Source organism: Bos grunniens, chromosome 4, assembly GCF_055505025.1.
Source record: "Bos grunniens cultivar Pamir isolate PY7600 chromosome 4, Bosgru_T2T1.0, whole genome shotgun sequence".
NCBI classification, from domain to species: Eukaryota; Metazoa; Chordata; class Mammalia; order Artiodactyla; family Bovidae; genus Bos; species Bos grunniens.
In genome coordinates, this window is record NC_141168.1 from 64296328 (window position 1) to 64315299 (window position 18972).

Here is an 18972-nt window from a genome sequence, read left to right on the forward strand (position 1 = left end):
GCCTTAGCTCCCGCGCTAGAGAGAAACATGTATCGTTTCCGATCACAGCTCTTCACGGGGATTTCTGCTGCCGCCATCGCCCACTCTTACCCGCGCCGCTTCTCGCCTCTGTTGTTAGCCGAGGACTCGCCTCTCAGCCGCCCGTCGCACAGACGCACGAGTAAAAAGTGCAGCTCCATCGGCTGATCCTCGCTAAGCTAGAGTTTAGGCGGCACCGGGCGTCCCACGATGCCGAAGAATAAGAAGCGGAACACTTCCCACCGCGGTGGCAGTGGTGGCGGCGGCTCAGGGGCAGCTGCAGCGACGGCGGCGACAGCAGGTAAGAAAGTATCCCCGCCGCCGGCATCCCAGATACCGGCCGGGTTGGCGAGTCGCTTAGCCTTGGGCACCTGGGAGTTGTAGTTCTATGCCTCTAGACGTATGCGTTGGCGGGGCTCCTGGCGTGGCCGGCGGACTACGCTTCCCAGCGTGCCCTGGGAGCCGAACCTCGCGCGATTTGCATCTGGCGTGCGAACCGAACTCTTGGGCACCGGCCGCGGGGCAGGGAGAGGGGCAGATGGGTTCTTGCGCCTGAGAATGGGTCGGGGTTGGGGGTGACTGGGAGCTGGGCGGGAGAGGAAGTGTTTTCAGAGACTGGTACTGGCTCTCTAGAGCTCTCTTTGACAGAGGGTGGTGCCGAGCTCGGAGTTGTGTCCATGCTGTCACTGGTCACCTTTGACCACTCGGCTCCAACATGGAGTTCTCGGGAATGCCAAACGTCCGGCGGGTTTGGACCGGCTCTTGCGTCACGCGGCCTGGGCCTTGCGCGGTGGGGCCGGGGTGACGCAGAGGAGCCCATGTGGCATCCCATTCGGCTGCCTTTCTGTGCATCCCACGTGTGCACCTGGCCCGGCCGAGGCGCCAGAGGCTGGGATCCACTGTCCCAGCGTAGACTCTGCTCCTACCTCTATCTGGCACCCGCACAAATCCCGAGCCCCCAGCTCTCGGGCGACCTGTCGAAGCCAGCTCCTACTCCCGGGGGCAGAAACTGCGTGCTCCTTTGTGCTGTATTTTGTAGGTTCTCCGCTGGGAGCCCGGAGTAGGCGGGAGTGGTGAGGAGCTCAGATTGCAGTTAGCCAAAAGTTTAGTTAGTTTTTTTTTTTTTTGATTCCTCTTTGCAAAGTCGAAACTTTTCCTGGATGGGTAGGTGCTTAACTGAATTAATGATTTTTTAGTCCTAACTATACGGCTAAGAAAAAATGACTTCAAGCAAAAACTCCAACGAGACACACCATACTGAAAGCTAGTGTTAAACCCGGTAAAATCATCTCACTTAATAATTGCTTTATTGAAACTTTGAAATTAAAATTACCTCAGATGTTATCACATCGAATCTATTAGCCATATATATTTGTGAATACTGTTGCTACTTTAACCCTCAGAATGATATGCCTTTGTTCTTTAGCAAATAAATAGGCCAGTCTTTTTTTAAAGAATTGGCAACTGATAATTTAAAAAGCAAGACGAAAGCTTGCTATCATGTATTAAATATTTAATCATTGACAGTAGAAATGAATTATTATAGATGCAGCCCCCTCTTTTTATATCTTTATTTTGACCGAATGCTTGCTTTCGGTGCTCATGAAGTTCATTCTTGATCAAAATATAAAATACATCTAGTTGCTGTGTGAATTGATACCTCTTTACCTTTCTGCTTCGTTTTCTCGTCAGAAGTAAACATTTAAATTCTGTCTAGAAAGTCCGTATTAATTTTAATTCTTCAAGTTTACCTTTTGTTGAAACAAACACAGAGATGGAGCAAGCTAAAGTCATTTTGAAAATGGTAATGGCCTCCTTGATTCGCTAAGGAACATGTATTCCCTTCTGAAGCTTCCTGTCCAGCCTCCTTCCTTCCTGGTACTTAGAGAATAATCTCAGAAGGCAGTGGGGGGTTGCCTTTCAAATTTTACTTCGAAATTCTCATTTGTGACTTTTCAGCAGCAGGAAAACAATTCTTTGATAGTTTATAAAACTATACATGCTTTGACTATCTTTGGACATTTACACTAGAACTTGTTAGCTGTGCTTGCCTCTGATTGGGGCTTGGGGGTGAGATTTACTTTTTGAAAAGGTTAAGTTGGTTCCACTTGAATATTACTTACTCAAATAAATAATAGTTGAGTAGAAGAGATGGAAAATTTTCACAAACTTGTACTTAAAAGTCTCTTACCTTACTGGTATTTTTAAATATCATCTGTAGAAGAAATGGGATTCATATGAAATCTTCACAGGTACAACCAAGAAATAACCAACTTCTGTCTATCGTTTTGGGTTTCCCATTTAAATACTTTTTAAGTTAGTGGAGGGGGTCCAGGAAGCTAATAAAATTGACCTGTTGTTCAAGTGTGTGTGTTTTTCATAGCACTTATTTTGAAGAGAGCATTTTTAGGAAAGAACAAAACCTTGTTAGTAAGAAGGCCCTTTAAGAAGTAAGGACTTAATGTGTCTAAAAGGCCACCTCATTAATGGTAATTAGGAACACAAGGTGGGTGAGTGTGACCTATATATTACATACTCATACAGGGTTTTTTCCCCTTGGTTTTTTTTTTTTTTTTTTAATAATCTCTTTCCCCTTGAACTTTGGGAAATCATTGAAACTTAGAGAAGGGAGCTGAATAACACCTGGATAGGAAACTCTTTTTGACAGTTTAAAAATAGACTGAATGTGAAAAATAAAAGATGATTTGTGGATAAATATTAGTGGAAGTTAAGCAGATGACTCAACTATTGCCATGACTTCAGATCATGAAAACACATGAAGACAGATCCAAAAATAGAATATGATGTCATAGGTCTTTGTTTATTTATTTTTTCCTAAGCACTATGATTAGGAAGTTTTGGTGTCTTGGGTTCATTGCTTATTCTTTATACTTCACTTCTTTGATTGGCACACTTTATTCTCTTTTGGAAAGCAAGCAGATTTGAAGCCTACTTGCTTCCTGTGTTGATTTAAAAATCTGCTAAAGCCTCATCTCTGTTTTGATTTTTTAAAGCTATAAAAAAGACAGCAACAGGCTTAATTATACTCAGAATTTTTGAGAAGCCTTTCTTGCTGCTGCTGCTGCTGCTGCCAAGTCGCTTCAGTCATGTCCGACTCTGTGCGACCCCATAGACAGCGGCCCACCAGGCTCCCCCGTCCCTGGGATTCTCTAGGCAAGAACACTGGAGTGGGTTGCCATTTCCTTCTCCAATGCATGAAAGTAAAAAGTGAAAGTGAAGTCGCTCAGTCCTATCCTACTCTTAGCGACCCCATGGACTGCAGCCTACTAGGCTCCTCCGTCCATGGATTTTTCAGGCAAGAGTACTGGAGTGGGGTGCCATTGCCTTCTCCGAAGCCTTTCTTAAGGTGTATTAAATGATACAGATTTCTTGAACATAGAGACCTAAGAGATATTTAATGCAATCTTTGATTGGAACTCAGAGTTAAATCAGGTGACTCATGGTCACTTTTAGGGTGGAATTGGGGACTTCTTTTAACTCAGTGCTCAGTGTAATTGATGACTGAATAATCTTTCTATTAATATGAAATTCCCACAAAACAAAAATAATTAGAAATGACAGTGACTAGGAATATAGATTTATTCCTTAGATTAATGAAATTGAGAGGAAGATTCTGGTTTAAAAAAAGATTTTAATTTTTTAATAATAGCACTGATATTTTAAAACTTTTGGGTATATTAGAACATTTCTTTTGAACGTGATTTGTCTAACAGGCTTTTTATGCTATATCAAATACCGAAACGTCTTTTTAAGGTCTTAAAATTCGACTCTTAATTGACCAAAAATACACAAACTTTGAAAGAGCACTATCAATCTTCCCAAGGGAGTGACTAGGAACAAATGTTAACGTGGGCACCCATCATAGTAGGAAAGTCATCATCCAGCTTAGTCACTAGTCACTACAGTAAAGTAGGTTTTTAAAATACTGTAGTCATTTCTGAAATTGGCATGTGAAAAAAGTCAGGTCTTGAACATTGCTCAAAGTCTTCAAAGCAGATTCCCAATTTTAAGCACACCATGCTTACAATTTATCAGCTTGCATCTTGCCTATAATTCTTTACTTGCAAACATGAGACAACTCTGTTAAGAGGACTCTTGAACAGATGCTTTCTCCAGTGGACTTGGCCCTGTGAAGTCCACCATAGAGTGCTGGTATGGAGGGCCTCTGTGCAGTGCTTGAGGACCATTTCATAGTCCTGCCTCTTAAGTTATTTGTATGCTAGTTCGCAAGACTTCTCAGCTCTTCTGTCTTCCATGACTTGGGAACAAAAATCCTGTAGTTCACTGCACTGGATATCATGTAGATAGTCCATCAGAGCTCTTAGTATTTTCTTACACATCTTACCAACACTGTAGTTCTTTATCTATCAGTCACTTCATCCAGTTGCTGTCATTATTTTCTGTGCCATGTTGGATCCACTTGTCAGCATCTAAAACTTCTATCTTAAACTTTTTTGATCCTCTCAATTCAAATTGTCTTACTTAAAACTACCATCCCACAACTCAAATTTCACTTTGTATTAAGACATGTGTAACCTAAAAACTAACCCATTCACCAGTTAATGTTATTCTCATTGGAAAATACATTTGTCTTATTTTTATGTTGATCTATTTTTATCGTCTTCATGATTTGAAGTAATTGGGAAGTAGTTTTTTTTATCCGTAATACTGTTTTTTGTTTTCTTTTTTTACCAAAAATGGTCACATGCTAGATGATTGATATATTTCTGCAGTTGATGTATATTGTAAATAGTTGGTGCTCTGAAATAATACATAGTAGGTGAATTGACTTATATTAGGAATATTTAAGTGTGTTCTTTTGTTAAAAAAAAATTATCTCTTAGTAAGTTTGGGTTTTTATTGATGGCTTGTTTTTAAGTAAGTTTTAAAATTCCCAAGTTAAGTATTTGCATATATGACAACAAAATCATTTACCTCCACTCTCTTTTACCTAGTAGGTGGCCAGCATCGAAATGTTCAACCTTTTAGTGATGAGGATGCATCGATTGAAACAATGAGCCATTGCAGTGGTTACAGCGATCCTTCCAGTTTTGCTGAAGATGGTATGAGTTTTCAGTTTAGATTTGCGACGTTAGATAAAAGGATGTTTTAGGTCGAGGAATTCTTGTAGCTAAATGTTCTATTACTTTTCCCTATCTGCTTTTTTCTGTTTAAAGTACAGTGGTTGGTTTTATTATTCCTTAGGACCAGAAGTCCTTGATGAGGAAGGAACTCAAGAAGACTTAGAGTATAAGTTGAAGGGATTCATTGACCTGACCCTGGATAAGAGGTGGGAATTACTGGAAGCTCTTTTCATTCTGGGTGATTTTGATCAGCCACCTTTTATATAAAATATGTGCAGTTATTTCTTTGAGCATTATGTTTTCCTAAAACTTGATTTGTTTACTTTGGGTATTTTGTTTTTTGGGCTTTTAATGTAGATAGGAACATGCCACTAGAATTTAGATTAATAGATTAGTTGTTGTTCTAGAATAAGAGCACATATCTGTGTTTGATAATTGAAGTGTATTTGTTGAATTAAAAGTTAATCTTCAACTAGAAAGGATAGCTATTGAGAAATACTAAAGCCAGATTGTTTTCTTACTTAACAGTAACTCTGGAAGGAAATTGAAACAAATGGAATTAAAAACCCCAGAAGATGCAAACAGGATCTCTGGACTTTTGTACTGTTAAAAAAAAAAATACATGTTTACTTGAATATGTAATGTAGAAGAACATGCCTTATACACTGAAACTATGAAGTTCTATGTGGCCATTTAATGTTGTGGTTACTAAATGAATAAGCAGAAAAATGCTATGATATGTAGTAGGGTGAGTTGTAGATGAAAATTAAATTATTATTTGAAAAGTGGTGTGAACATGAAAATTATATGTTAAAAAGTCTGTAAATAGAAAAAATTTAGAGGAAATTAGGCTTTTACAAGTCTCATTGACTGATGGTACACTCCAGCTGTATCTTCTTTCTCTTGTATTTTCTTTTAAATAGTGCGAAAACAAGGCAGGCAGCCCTTGAAGGTATTAAAAATGCACTGGCTTCAAAGATGCTCTATGAATTTATTCTGGAAAGAAGAATGACTTTAACTGATAGCATTGAGCGCTGCCTGAAAAAAGGTAATGTCCTTACTTTACACAGTCACAGAACCTAAAAGGAATTTGCTACCTTCTGTGCAGTAACATTTGTTAATAGCACTAAAAGTCTGGCTCCCTCTTGTAACCTTGTACCTGACAGGGAATATATCAGTCTTGTTAGTAATCAAAATCAAACTTGTTAGCTTTTGAAACTAGTTTCAAAATGTAAAAATGTAGTAAGCATTTGAAATTAGGAAAGATTGGGGTGGGTTGTCAACTTCAGTTGTATTAAAAGAGGTGTTTGCCATTCTCTTGTACATAACAAAGGCTTGAAAACTGTGTCAAATGTCAACAAAAAGTATTATTTAAAAAGCCATCCTACTTCATTTTTCTAAAATTAAAACAGTATCATAATTATCTACCTCATTTTCTTATTTAAAACATTGATCATACTTTCAGTTACATCATTTCAGAATATCCCTTGGAATATTTGAGTTCTTGAACTTTGTCATAGAGATTCTAGAATTCATATTAGGATCTCTATGATGAAAGAACTTTTGAGAATAAAGAGAGACCTTAAAGATTAAGTCTAGTATTATCAGAGACTTTCAATTTTAGAAAATGCCAGAATTCAAAAGGTTTGGGGATACCAGCTTAATTATTTTGCCAAGTAAGAACATTTGTCTTTATTTTCATTTTCCCTCAGGTGAAACCTTTGTCAAGAATGGGTGTTTGGAAACCTTTGGTCTAATCTACCACTCACTGTGCAGAGAAATGAAAGGCCTAGGAAAAGCGAGACTGGTCTAAAGTTATATAACTTGTTATTGGTATAGTCGATAGCAGAGCCAACTTCTTTGAGATACTACAATGGCTTTGTTAAAAGTATTTATATTGAAACTGTATCCTATAAGGTAGTTGGACTAGACCTATTAAAATTTCTTTACAACCTGCATAGACATTTATCAAATAATTTAAATTCAAAATTTATGCAAACCCTTTGGTGTATACAGTTCTCAAGAGAGTTAATTTACACTTACCTTTATATTAACATGCTTCCCTGGTGGCTCAGACAGTAAAGAATCTGCCTGCTGTGCAGGAGACCCAGGTTTGATCCCTGGTCAGGAAGATCCCCTGGAGAAGGAAGTGGCAACCCACTTCAGTGTTCTTGCCTAGGAAATCCTATGGATGGAGGAGCCTGGCAAGTACACTCCTTTGGGTTGCAAAGAGTCAGACACAAATGAGTGACTTCATTCACTCACTCAATCACTTATATTAATGTATTTGTATAGTTTTAAAGACTCTGTTATTTATAGTTGGCTGTGCCATGCACCTTGTGGGACTTTAGTTCCCTGATGAAAGATCGAACGAAAAAAGCCCTCTACACTGAGAATGTGGAGTCCTAACCACTGTACCACCAGGGAATTCCCAAGAATACCTGTTTTTAAGCCCTTGCTTATTTAAAACAATATTGGTGGAGGAAAGTCCTGAAGATTTAGTTTACCTCATGGGCTGTGTACATCTGAAATGCTTGACAAGTTATTTCAAGGGCTATTTGTGCACTATTCTGTGAGTTCATGAAGGACTTAGAAAGTCAGATTAGCTTGAAATGCATTATTTTGCTGACCTGTTACAGTACTCTTCTTTAAAATAGGTGTTAATTTCCATTTTACAGATGAGGAACTGTTTTGAGAATAAGAGTAATGGTTGAAGGTCATTTGGCTAGTATGTGATAGATCTAGGATTCAAGTGTGGCCTGCTTCCAGAGCTTGAGCTCTTTAACCTCACTAGATTTATAGGTCATGCCAAAGCCTTGAGCATACTTTGAGTTTCATAACTGGTAGATGGTATTTTGAAATAGAACAAATTTGGGAAATTGCTGCCTTAAGAAGTCTACTGAAAATGTCATAATTGCTGATGACTTCTTTTATAGGTAAAGGTGATGAGCAGCGTGCAGCTGCAGCATTAGCATCTGTTCTTTGTATTCAGTTGGGCCCTGGAATTGAAAGTGAAGAGGTTTTAAAGACTCTTGGACCAATCCTGAAGAAAATAATTTGTGATGGAACAGCTAGTATCCAGGCCAGGCAAACTGTAAGTACAGAATTTTTAAACTATAGATCTATCTAGGCATGATACTCAGACCTTGTGATAATCTAGGAAAATAGCATCTTCAAAAATATAGAAGGTTTTTATTATCATTTTATTCTCATTTGTTTTTTAGTGAGCAGACTCAATATGACAGTTCTTTTCTTAAATTTTCTGTTGCTCAATAGAACATCCCTTATAGAGCAGTCCTTATGAAAGAGCTGAGTGCTGTAGTTACATGGGTGGATATGGTTGATGTAGGGAAAGCTGACTTTTGAAATATTCATCTGATTTGGGGGGTTTGGAAAAGCTTTCATTTTCTAATTGATATTTACCACTTACATACGTAAGATTGTGAATTTTGGTGGAGGAGTTGGTTGTTCGTTTCTGTTATGCTAAATAAGCAATTTAAATGATCACACAAAACATCTTTTGCTTTATCACAAAAATATGAGGCAGTCTTAGTGGATTTAGGAAGTGGATTTGAATCTTAATGGATGTTAAGAATCTTACAGGCCTTAATAGGTCATAAGAATTTATTGTTAGTGAATTTGAGTCTTAAGCTGTTTTTCTAGCAAGAGAACCAGTTTGTTTAAAACTTTTTAATACTAATTATTAGCCTCCTCTTTAATGTTACTTAAGGTAAATGATGGGCTCTCCTGGTGGCTCAGTGGTAAAGAATGCACCTGCAATGCAGGAGCTGCAGGAGACTTGGGTACTTTCCTGGGTTGGGAAGAACCCCTGGAGGAGGGCATGGCAACCCACTCCAGTATCCTTGCCTAGAGACTCCCATGGACAGAGGAGCCTGGTGGGCTACACCCCACAGGATCGCAAAGAGTCAGACACACTGAAGCAACTTAGCACCCATGCACGCAAGGTAAATGACATTACTGTTTCTATCAGGTAAACCCTGACGTCTTAGTGGCTTAATAAAAGTTTATTTTTTGTACATATCAGTGCCCAGTCAGGTCAGCAAGGTCCCTCGGCATGTCCATCTTGCAGCTCTGCCCTGCGTTTAGGTTCTTCTCAAGTGGCAGCCGTGGTAGTGAGACAAGGAAAGCTGGAGGACAGAGGCAGGTCACTTCTGCTGAGAGTTCCTTGCTTTACCAACTGTATATATAGATGCTGGGAGGAGTCTAGAGGAAAAGGAGTCGGAGTTTGGTAACTTTATAGGAATCTCTGCCCCCCAGTAGTTAGTAATCTCTTTACCTTTCTGTTGTTCCTTTTCGGCTAGTTTCTTGCAGCTTTAAAACTGCTCAGGAGTATTAGGGGCATTTGAAATGTTTGACAGAAAACACTGTTGATTAGGTATTTGGGGCGATCACTTAGTTTTGGTTGCGTGTGAATTGTTGTGGTCATCCAAGGCACTGTCTTCATCCTTCTCACTCTTGCTGTGAATATAAAAAAAGCAAAATTCTGGCATTCTTCTGCATATTAGTAGAAGGAATCTTTATTAAATGAAGGCAGTCCTACTTTTTTTCTCTTAGGAGATGTGTCCTGGCTTCTGCTGCTTACTTAGGAGAGGATTACGTATTGAAATTTTCTTTTACTGAAAATAATGCTTCAGCTACTTTCGAATTTTAACAGTGTCTAATTTTTACGATAACTTAATGAGAATAAAAGAGTGGCAACAAACAGATTAATATTACAAGTGTCCTCGTAGTACTGAAACAGAACTCGCTGAAATTGGAGGCATATGAATGATGCCTTTAAAGACTTACACCTTAGTGGTACTTGGAACAACATGAGGGCATTTTAGTGATAACGTATGGAGAAAAGGGAATTGAAGAGTAATAAAGCCTTATAAATTTCAAATTCTGCTTTTAAATAATTAGCACAAGTGTTCTGAGAATTAATGGCTCCTATAATGTTAGAAGTAGATTATATATAAATATACTGAGTCTGTTTTATTAGGTAGATTTTACCTTGGAAATCTTGGATGTCTTGTTGTGAACAAGACATCACTCGCTCAGTTGTTTCCAGCTCTTTGTGACCCCATGGACCGCAGCACGCCAGGTTTCCCTTCACCATCTCCCAGAGTTTGCTCAGATTGATTGATGTCCATTGAGTCAGTGATCTTATCTAACCATTTCATCCTCTACCACCCTCTTCTCCTTTTGCCTTCAATCCTTCCTAGTATCAGGGTCTTTTCCAATGAGTTGGCTCTGCATCAGGTGGCCAAAGTATTGGAGCTTCAACTTCAGCATCAGTCCTTCCAATGAATACTCAGGGTTGATTTCCTTTAGGATTCACTGATTTGATCTCCTTGCAGTCCAAGGGACTCTCAAGAGTCTTCTCCAGTTTGAAGGCATCAGTTCTTCTGTGCTCTCAAATCTGTATATAACTGCTGGAAAAACCGTAGCTTTGACAATACGGACTTTTGTCGGCAAAGTGATGCCTCTGCTTTTTAATATGCTGTCTAGGTTTATCTTAACTTTTCTTCTAAAGAGTAAGCATCTTTGGAGTTGGCTTGAAATGATCTGCTGGATTAATGAAGGAAGACCCAAGAGAAATGGAGTAACTTTGCTAAAGTTGAACTCTTAAGTTTACTAGCAGACCTTACTGGGTTTTAGCTGAAGCCCACTTCCCTTAACTCTTAACCCTGTTTTTTCCTTCTTTTTATACTATACTTGGGACCTAACATAGTCATGTAGCTGATAAGTTTTTCACGTTGAATTTATAAAAGCAGGAATATGTAAAATTAATAAGAAAATGGCAAAAATTAATGTCTGATTTATTTTTTGCTTTTTTTAGTGTGCAACTTGCTTTGGTGTTTGCTGTTTTATTGCTACAGATGACATTACTGTAAGTAGAGAGCCTTTTGAATCCAGTTATTTGCACATTTCTCATTTAAGATGGTACTCTTATTTCCTGCTCTTATGCATTAGGAGCTGTATTCAACTCTGCAGTGTTTGGAAAATATCTTCACCAAGTCCTATCTCAAAGAGAAAGACACTAATGTTATCTGTAGCACCCCTAATACAGCACTTCATATCAGCTCGCTTCTCGCGTGGACATTGTTACTGACCATATGCCCAATCAATGAAGTGAAGAAAAAGCTTGAGGTGTATGTATTTTTTGTTCTTATTTTATAAAAACAAGAGTTATTGATATAATTGGTTGTGTTCACATAGTAATGACTGGCTGTTCTCCAGGCATTTCCATAAACTTCCAAGTCTCCTTTCTTCTGATGATGTAAACATGAGAATAGCTGCTGGTGAATCTTTGGCACTTCTGTTTGAATTGGCCAGAGGAATGGAGAGTGTAAGTATCTGATGGGTGAAAATGCCACAAGAACCATTATTCTGTCATTACCCTCACAATTAAGAATTGGATGGTAACTCAAGAGCATGGCCCACTTGAGAACCTAATGATTGGTTGTCCCGCTTCTTGGCAGTGATGATGTAATACTTAATAAGAGCATAAACCAATAGTGGTTGGTTGGTAGAGCAGTATTTGAGTGTAGTTCATTATACTTAATCATTGCTGCCTACAGAACTGAAGTTTAAGTACACTCTTATTACTCATGGAGAGTCGTCCTGTTTAATCTTTTGGATCTGCTTGGATTTCTCAGACCTGAGACACATTAAGGTAATTCAGGCACTTATAATAAATGTCAGACAAATGGATGAAATACGATGTCAATGTAGATTTGGGATTAAGTCAGATGAGTTTAGTTACCATCATGTTTAACTTTTCTAAGCCAAGTGTGTTATTTGTTCAGTCCTATTCGACTCTTTGTGATCCTATGGAATGTAGCTTGCCAGGCTCCTCTGTCCATGGGATTCTCCAGGCAAGGGTTGCCATTTCCTTCTCCAGGGGACCTTCCTTACCCAGGGATGGAATCTTGGTCTCCCACATTGCAGGCAGATTCTTTACTGTCTGAGCCACCAGGGAGGTCCTTTCTAAGCCAAAGATGAAAATAAACATGTCCCTTTAGCCTGGGACATGTGCTTTGTAGTTCTCTACCGCTGGCCACTCATGGTTGCTTTTTTTCTTTTCTTTTTTTTTAAATACCATAATTTTGCTTTTGGAGGTATTTGAGTTTGTGGTAGGTGACCGAGAGATGATCCACCATCCTGGTGGTATTCCAAGTTTAGCACTGAAAAGTCCTATGTCCTGAAGCCCTTTATCTTAGGCTAGCTATATGGAACAGTTGGTCACCCTGGTTTGTGACCTCTATTGTGAATCTTGGGTTACTTCCTAGCTGCTTTTCAATTTAAGGAGAAAGATAATTTTCTGGAATGATGCTTTTCTGCAATTAAAGAAGTTAGTTAACAGTGGATAATTCTAAATAAGATTAATACATGTTTTGAGTTGCCTTGGTTTTTCACATTCCATTCTTGGCCTGTGTTTGGCTGCCCCCCACCCACTCTCCTTATTTTGAAAGATAGCTGGTATGAATGAAAAGTAAGTTATTCACACTGTCAGTAGCGAATGAGTCTCCATATGTGAGAAATTGGACTCAAGTTTAGCAATCAATTTAATTTTATTGAACTAGTTAATAACTTCTTAATCTCAAGGCACAGAAGCCAGATGTCCTACTTTTTAACCTTGTATTCCTCTACTGACTAGAAATGGTCATTTCTTTTCTTTTTCCTTTGAAATGCATCCTAAAAGTGAACTAATGATGCAGTTTAAATTATATATGTTGAATTTGTTTAAATTTGCATAAATGTAAATAGTATTGCCACCTGCATATCTTACCTTCTCTGACTTAATAAATTATATGTGATAGTCAAGAGCAGTCACTCAAACATGTTTAATTTGACCAAATCCTTGTCAAAGACAAAAATGAACTGTGTTATAAAACAGAACTTAAGTGTTTTGTTTGCTATTTTTGTTAAGTAAGTTTTGTGTTTGTTTCTTTTAAAAAATATTCATTTATTTATTTGGCTGTCTTGGGTCTTAGTTTTGGTTGGTAGGCTCGTCGTTGCAGTGGGCGGGCTTCTCTAGTTGTGGCAGGTGGGCTGCAGGGGGCGCAGGCTCAGTTGTGGTGCACCAGCTAGTTGCCCTGCAGCATGTGGGCTCTTCACTGACAAGAGATTGAAGCCACCCCCCTACATTGGCAGGCGAATTCTTACCCACGGGACCACCTTGGAAGTCCTGTTCTTACCTTTAAAGTGGAGGTGGTAATAGTTAATACCTCACAAGTTGTTGGAACAGGTGCCAAGTACAGTGTGCATGGAAGTGTCACTCAGTCACGTCCCACAGCTTGGACTGTATGCATGGGACTGCATGGAGCCCGCCAGGCTCCTCTGTTCTTGGGATTTTCCTGGCAAGAATCCTGGAGTGGGTAGCCATTCCATGAGTTGTTGGAACATGTGCCAAGTACAGTGTAAGTGGTAGCTATTCCTGCACTGTTAGCTGAATTGCATATCACCTCCCCCTTGCTAGTAGTCTGCTGCTGCTGCTGCTGCTGCTGCTAAGTCGCTTCAGTCGTGTCCGACTCTAGTAGTAGCCTTTTTGGCACTCTCTAGTGCAACTTAAACTAAGAGAAGGACTATTTAGTGGGTTAAATTATAGGTCTTAGGGCCACGTGATAAACTAATTCAGGAAATTGTACCAAAATACAGTATTCTCAGACCGTCCCTAATTCTCCCTGTTCCATCTTCCACCTAAGCTGACAGGGGCAGTGCTTCAGGACAGAGACACAGTGGAAATAAAATCTGAGGACTCAAAACACATTTCCCAGACCTTAAATCACATGCTTTTCACTTCTTGATTTTTATAGGATAACCGGCTCATGTAAAAATGTCTCCATACCCTGACAAAGACATTCTGCCTCAATTAGCGGGAGTGAAAGAATAAAAGTCTTTGTAGTTGAGTAGTCAGATAAAACCATTCTGGAAATAGTAATCAGCGCTTTGCAGTGAAGTGGGGCGGGATCAAACTCTGTTTTAATGTTAGGCTTCCCTATGTTTATTTCTTAACACTTAGTACAGCTTATTTCATTTGGTTTACAATCAGTGCTCCGGGGACTACTATATAGAAAATACTAGTGTAGGGCATGATTTTTGTGACCATCAGCATCTCATCTTGTGTACTTGAACTCAAAGTTTTCTGTGGTTTCATTTCATTTTAATTCCACTCAACTTTTGAAACCATTTAACTTATCACAGCTGTTATTTTGGAATGAAATAATTATCTTTAGACCTGTTTGAAGCATTTAAATTGTTATACTGAAACAGGCTGTATCATAAAAGAACTATAGCATAATGGATATTTATGTACTGTGTTTTATGTATTTTTAGAATATATAAATATATGTTACTTAGGCCTTTCCATAAACTTATGAGATGTGGATGGTATTAACTATCCCCTTTTTATATCAGATTCCTCTGATTAAAAAAATGTCTGCTGGGAGATAAGATTCTTGAGAACCACTGGCAGTGATTCCCAGTTCTTAGAACAAATTACAGTAATGCATAGTCTGGTTAATTTTTGGTGTATTCTCCCATATATATGTTTAAATCTTCCATACTTTTTTTTTTTTTTGAGAATAGTACAAAAGAACTAATAGCCAGTGAAATAAGTAGGAAACTGTTAGTCCCTAAAATGTACTTATTTCTACAAGTAAAACAATTCTTATTTTGTTATGATGGAATCAAATTTAGTGAAATATAAATACAGACATCAACATAACATTGAACTGTTTTAATAATAACTTTTCAGTTTTGGTAACCATTTTTCTAGATGAAAGTTTTGTTAACAGGTGTCATTTCCAGCTAATTCAGCCATAGGAAGTTGAATTAGAAGATGAAAGAAAACATTCATTAGAACAGTTAAGAATATACAATCTCTAAAATACTGATAATAAGAAAATACTTGTGTACTTAAAAGAATATCTGTGTTGATTTCAAGCTTATTTTCCATGAGTGTAATAATATTTTTCATTTTAGGCATTAACAGAAATTACATCTGTACCTTTTGACATGGAACAATTAATAAATATATACAGTACTATGTGAAGAATGCCCGAAATAAGAGTTTTCTTGTTTTAATAGAATAAGTTAAATGATTGTTACCACTAATGCAAAGAAGGTTAATAACTAGAGCTGGAGATGTCTCACCTTCTGTCTGCTTTAGTTTTGGTCAACTAAATAATTCTGAATCATTGCTTAGTTTTTAATGTGGTTGTAAAATTTAATTAGAGACGAAAAACACCCAAAATAGACTTCTTAAAAGTATAGCCATTTAAACTGTAATAAAGAAGCCTATAGTCAACTTAAGATCATAGCAAATAGTAATATATTTTGTGGCTTCCCTCCAAAAGGGATTAAAATATTTTTCTTTCTGAAATAATTTAATCACTTGAGTTGTGCACCTGATGTAAATACTTGGTTGCTTATTTGAAATGTGGCCAGTAAATTAGAAATTAGGAGCTTTAAAAAGCATTACTAATAGCTTTGCTCTTTTGGTATAAAGAAATTTGGAGTTCTGGGAATACATGCCTTGGGGTCTGGGGAACCAGAGGGTAGAAACTATATTGATTTATGTGTATCTGACTGTCACTGAACTTGGAAGTCCCAGTAACGTCTTGAATACAGTTGGAACACAGTAAGTGTTGGTTGAGTGTATCTGGATATACTTAGAAGAGGAATGTTCATTATTTGGTAGTAGTGTATCATCTTGTAGACAGTATTTCTGGATTAAATTTTTGCCTGTTAATAAAGTATTTTTCTGACCAGGACTTTTTTTATGAAGACATGGAGTCTTTAACTCAGATGCTTAGGACTTTGGCTACAGATGGAAATAAGCACCGGGCCAAGGTAGACAAGAGAAAGCAGCGGTCAGTGTTCAGAGACATCCTGAGGGCGGTGGAGGTAGGCTTCTTAATGCTTTAATAATTAATTCTTTTGAAATTAGATTGTTTTAAGCCAGACTTGTCAGTTGGGTGATTTTGCTGATTGAACTTCACCTTTGAGCTAAATCATTTACTCATTTTAAGACTGAGCAGGTTTTTAACAACAAAAATGAAAAAATTTTCTTTTTAAACAAAGGAAAAATTAATTCTGATGTTATAAAGGTTTTTTTTTTCCTTTTGTTGATGTTGAAAAAGATAAAAAAGATTCATAGTGATAGAAATGTACTTCACTTTGGCGTACTTGCCATCATTCAAGACCTGGTGCTTATCATTAGTACATAGATACTTAGTATTGTATGAATAATGAATTATTTTTGTAAATAGTAAATTATTGCCTATCCTTTAGTACCTTTAAGCAGAGACCTTTGTGAGCTTCTTGGGAAAGCTAGGTGCTGAAAGCCGAAATAACAAAACCCAGCATATCATTTTCTGATGCTTGAATCCTTTCTGTAGACCTCTAACCTGCTTTAGCCTACCTGGCAAATAAATTGATTTAGAAACCTTTAGGGCTTATAGTGCATGGTTAAGGATAAGTTTCTTCGATAAATGTTAATAGGGAATTTCTTTCAAGAATATTAGTAAAGAGTCATTCAGTGTAACGTGTATGAAATTTTAGAATGGGAACTTAAAATACTAAAGCCCCACTCAGATCCAATTTTCAAGTGTTCCAGTGATTCTTATGTAGTCTGCTTAAGAACTACTCTCTTCATTTTAATTTACATTAAAAAAAGTAAAACCTAGGGTATAAATTAGTATACAGGTCCTCTGTGATCTAAATTTTTGGTTAATGTTAATACTAATTGCTTTATAATAATAATTTATGTTAACTCAGATAATACTTTATGTTTACTCAGGATGTTATTTAAAAAACAAAATGAGGGGAAAAAAAAAACCCTGACTCGAACAGACATACATACATACTAAGCATCTTGTTGGTCTTACAATCAGTGTGGTAAAAATCCCCAAATAAGTGATTTTCTTGAGTGGAATTTAGAAATAAACTATTCCTGTATTTAGATCCTGTAGCCTCCAAAAGATAAAATAATGGCATGTCGTAGATTTTCTGGATTATAACTGATTTCAGATTTTCTGTCTTTTTGGGTCCTCTCTGGGTAACAGATTTTAAGGCCGGTAGGATCCCACAGACCCTGTTGACAGGTCCCTCATCCCAGGCTGGTCATGGTAGAAAGTACTGACTCTCCTGAGAAAGATACATGTGAAATCTCAATGTGAACCAGTTTTAACAGGCCTCTTGTCTCCTCCCTCTGCCCCCCAACCCCCTCTTCTATCAATGGAAAGGAAAGCCCTGCATTTGACTCATATTCTGTCCTCTGGTGATCTCCCTCCCAGGCCTTTCCCACCCTCTCTTCTTCGTCTCAGAATTTCTGTTCCTTCTTTGCCCTTTGATTGGTTCCCTATTCCTGCAGCTCAGCTTCAGTCTACCTGCATGTGTCAGAGCCTTGCTCAGTGATCTTGTCTCTTTTCTTATATTGAAACCCAGCTTTCTTTGAGGGACTCTGCTTCCTTGTTGGATCTTGTTCAGTTGCTATAGAGAATGGTCCATTTGGGGTGTGGTTGTTTTGCCACGCCATTTCTTTTCATCCAAAACCCATTTTGAAGTTCGTGTATTAAATTGGTAAACATTTGATATGTTGGTACTTTGACATACAGTTTTGTTGTTTTGGTCCCAGTGTAGGTCTTAAACAGTATAATTATCTTTTTAAGGAAAAATGGGGACCAGAGGAATAGTTAAAAAACAGGAAGTAGCAAAGCTGGAGTCTGGACGCACTGCACTGTGCTGTCTTTGAGGGCCAAACACTGCGGGTAGGTCCAGAGAGGGAATGGAAAGTGTCAATGAGATTTATTACTTAGGAGGTCATTCAGTTCAGTTCAGTCACTCAGTCATGTCTGACTCTTTGCGACCCCATGAACCGCAGCACACAAGGCCTCCCTGTCCATCACCATCTCCTGAAGTTCACTCAAACTCATGTCCATTGAGTCGGTGATGCCATCCAACCATCTCATCCTCTGTTGTCCCCTTCTTCTGTCCTCAATATTTCCCAGCATCAGGGTCTTTTCCAATGAGTCAGCTCTTTGCATCAGATGGCCAAAGTATTGGAGTCTCAGCTTCAGCATCAGTCCTTCCAATGAACACCCAGGACTGATCTCCTTTAGGATGGACTGGTTGGATCTCCTTGCAGTCCAAGGGACTCTCAAGAGTCTTCTCCCAACACCACAGTGACCTTTATAAGACCAGCTTCAGTAGAATGATGGGAGAAAAACCAGACTGAAGTGGATTGAAAAGTGAATGGGAGGTGAAAAAGTGGAGATAGTGTGTCTTGACTTAAAAAACATGGCTGTGATGGGAAGAAGAGAGCTGATTACTGGATTGTAGGAGGGTTTGCTGTTTTAAATGCTAGAGACAGTTTATGGGAAAAGGAATCAATGGAGAAAGGAGCCTTTGAAAATAAAATGAAAGATTTGTGGTATGAGGCGTTGAAAGAATAATGATTAGTCTTGAACTGGGGAGGAGGGCCTGTCTGATTTAAGAGAGACGAATAGGTAAGGATACACATGAGTTTATAGGGAGTTCTTTCCTGGTGTCTCTGTTTTCTGAAATAAGAAATGCTGAAATAATAGAATCATACTGTTTTGTTGTTGTTGTTTTGAGCTGTTGTAACAGCCCAAGCACTGTATATGCTTCACAAAACATGCTTATACCTCTAATAATTCTATGTGGTAGACGTATAGATAGCTTTTACAGGCAAGGGAACAGACCCAAACAGGTTAAATTACTTGCCAAAGTCACAAGCCAGGGAGTGGCATATCCATGTGAATCTAGCATTCACATTTTTTTTTATTACATAAGATCCTGTGTCTGCTGAGAGAGGTGG

The 18972-nt window shown here is 38.3% G+C and overlaps 2 protein-coding genes and 1 long non-coding RNA gene across 8 annotated transcripts in view; 2 read left to right on the forward strand and 1 right to left on the reverse strand.

Moving 5' to 3' along the window:
• Positions 1 to 353, forward strand: LOC147374260 (uncharacterized). The gene has a single exon (XM_086396615.1). It carries the CDS (start codon positions 28 to 30, stop codon positions 184 to 186), a length of 159 nt encoding a protein of 52 aa, XP_086252741.1. The 5' UTR covers positions 1 to 27; the 3' UTR covers positions 187 to 353.
• The window catches only part of IFRD1 (interferon related developmental regulator 1), a 23676-nt gene continuing 4704 nt past the window's right edge, over positions 1 to 18972 (forward strand). The window contains exons 1-9 of one of the 3 annotated variants that reach the window (XM_086396609.1): positions 1 to 319; positions 4995 to 5102; positions 5245 to 5329; positions 6047 to 6171; positions 8060 to 8217; positions 10966 to 11016; positions 11100 to 11278; positions 11367 to 11475; positions 15903 to 16037. In XM_086396609.1, the coding sequence (XP_086252735.1) occupies positions 229 to 319; positions 4995 to 5102; positions 5245 to 5329; positions 6047 to 6171; positions 8060 to 8217; positions 10966 to 11016; positions 11100 to 11278; positions 11367 to 11475; positions 15903 to 16037 (1041 nt within the window). In that variant the 5' untranslated portion in view covers positions 1 to 228. Of the gene's footprint in view, positions 320 to 488; positions 1298 to 4994; positions 5103 to 5244; positions 5330 to 6046; positions 6172 to 8059; positions 8218 to 10965; positions 11017 to 11099; positions 11279 to 11366; positions 11476 to 15902; positions 16038 to 18972 lie in introns of those variants that run through there. The other 2 variants (XM_086396610.1, XM_086396611.1) reach the window with 2 other exon arrangements.
• LOC147374261 (uncharacterized) overlaps positions 9130 to 18972 on the reverse strand; it is a 22644-nt gene continuing 12801 nt past the window's right edge. The window contains exons 2-4 of one of the 4 annotated variants that reach the window (XR_015162565.1): positions 10137 to 10555; positions 9421 to 9602; positions 9130 to 9347 (exon numbers count right to left, since the gene is read on the reverse strand). This is a non-coding gene — a long non-coding RNA (uncharacterized LOC147374261). Of the gene's footprint in view, positions 9348 to 9420; positions 9603 to 10136; positions 10695 to 18972 lie in introns of all 4 variants that reach the window. The other 3 variants (XR_015162564.1, XR_015162566.1, XR_015162563.1) reach the window with 3 other exon arrangements.

What these genes read in the sequence shown, in the direction of transcription:
- LOC147374260 (XM_086396615.1), top strand. Translation starts at nt 28, where the DNA reads ATGTATCGTTTCCGATCACAGCTCTTCACGGGGATTTCTGCTGCCGCC.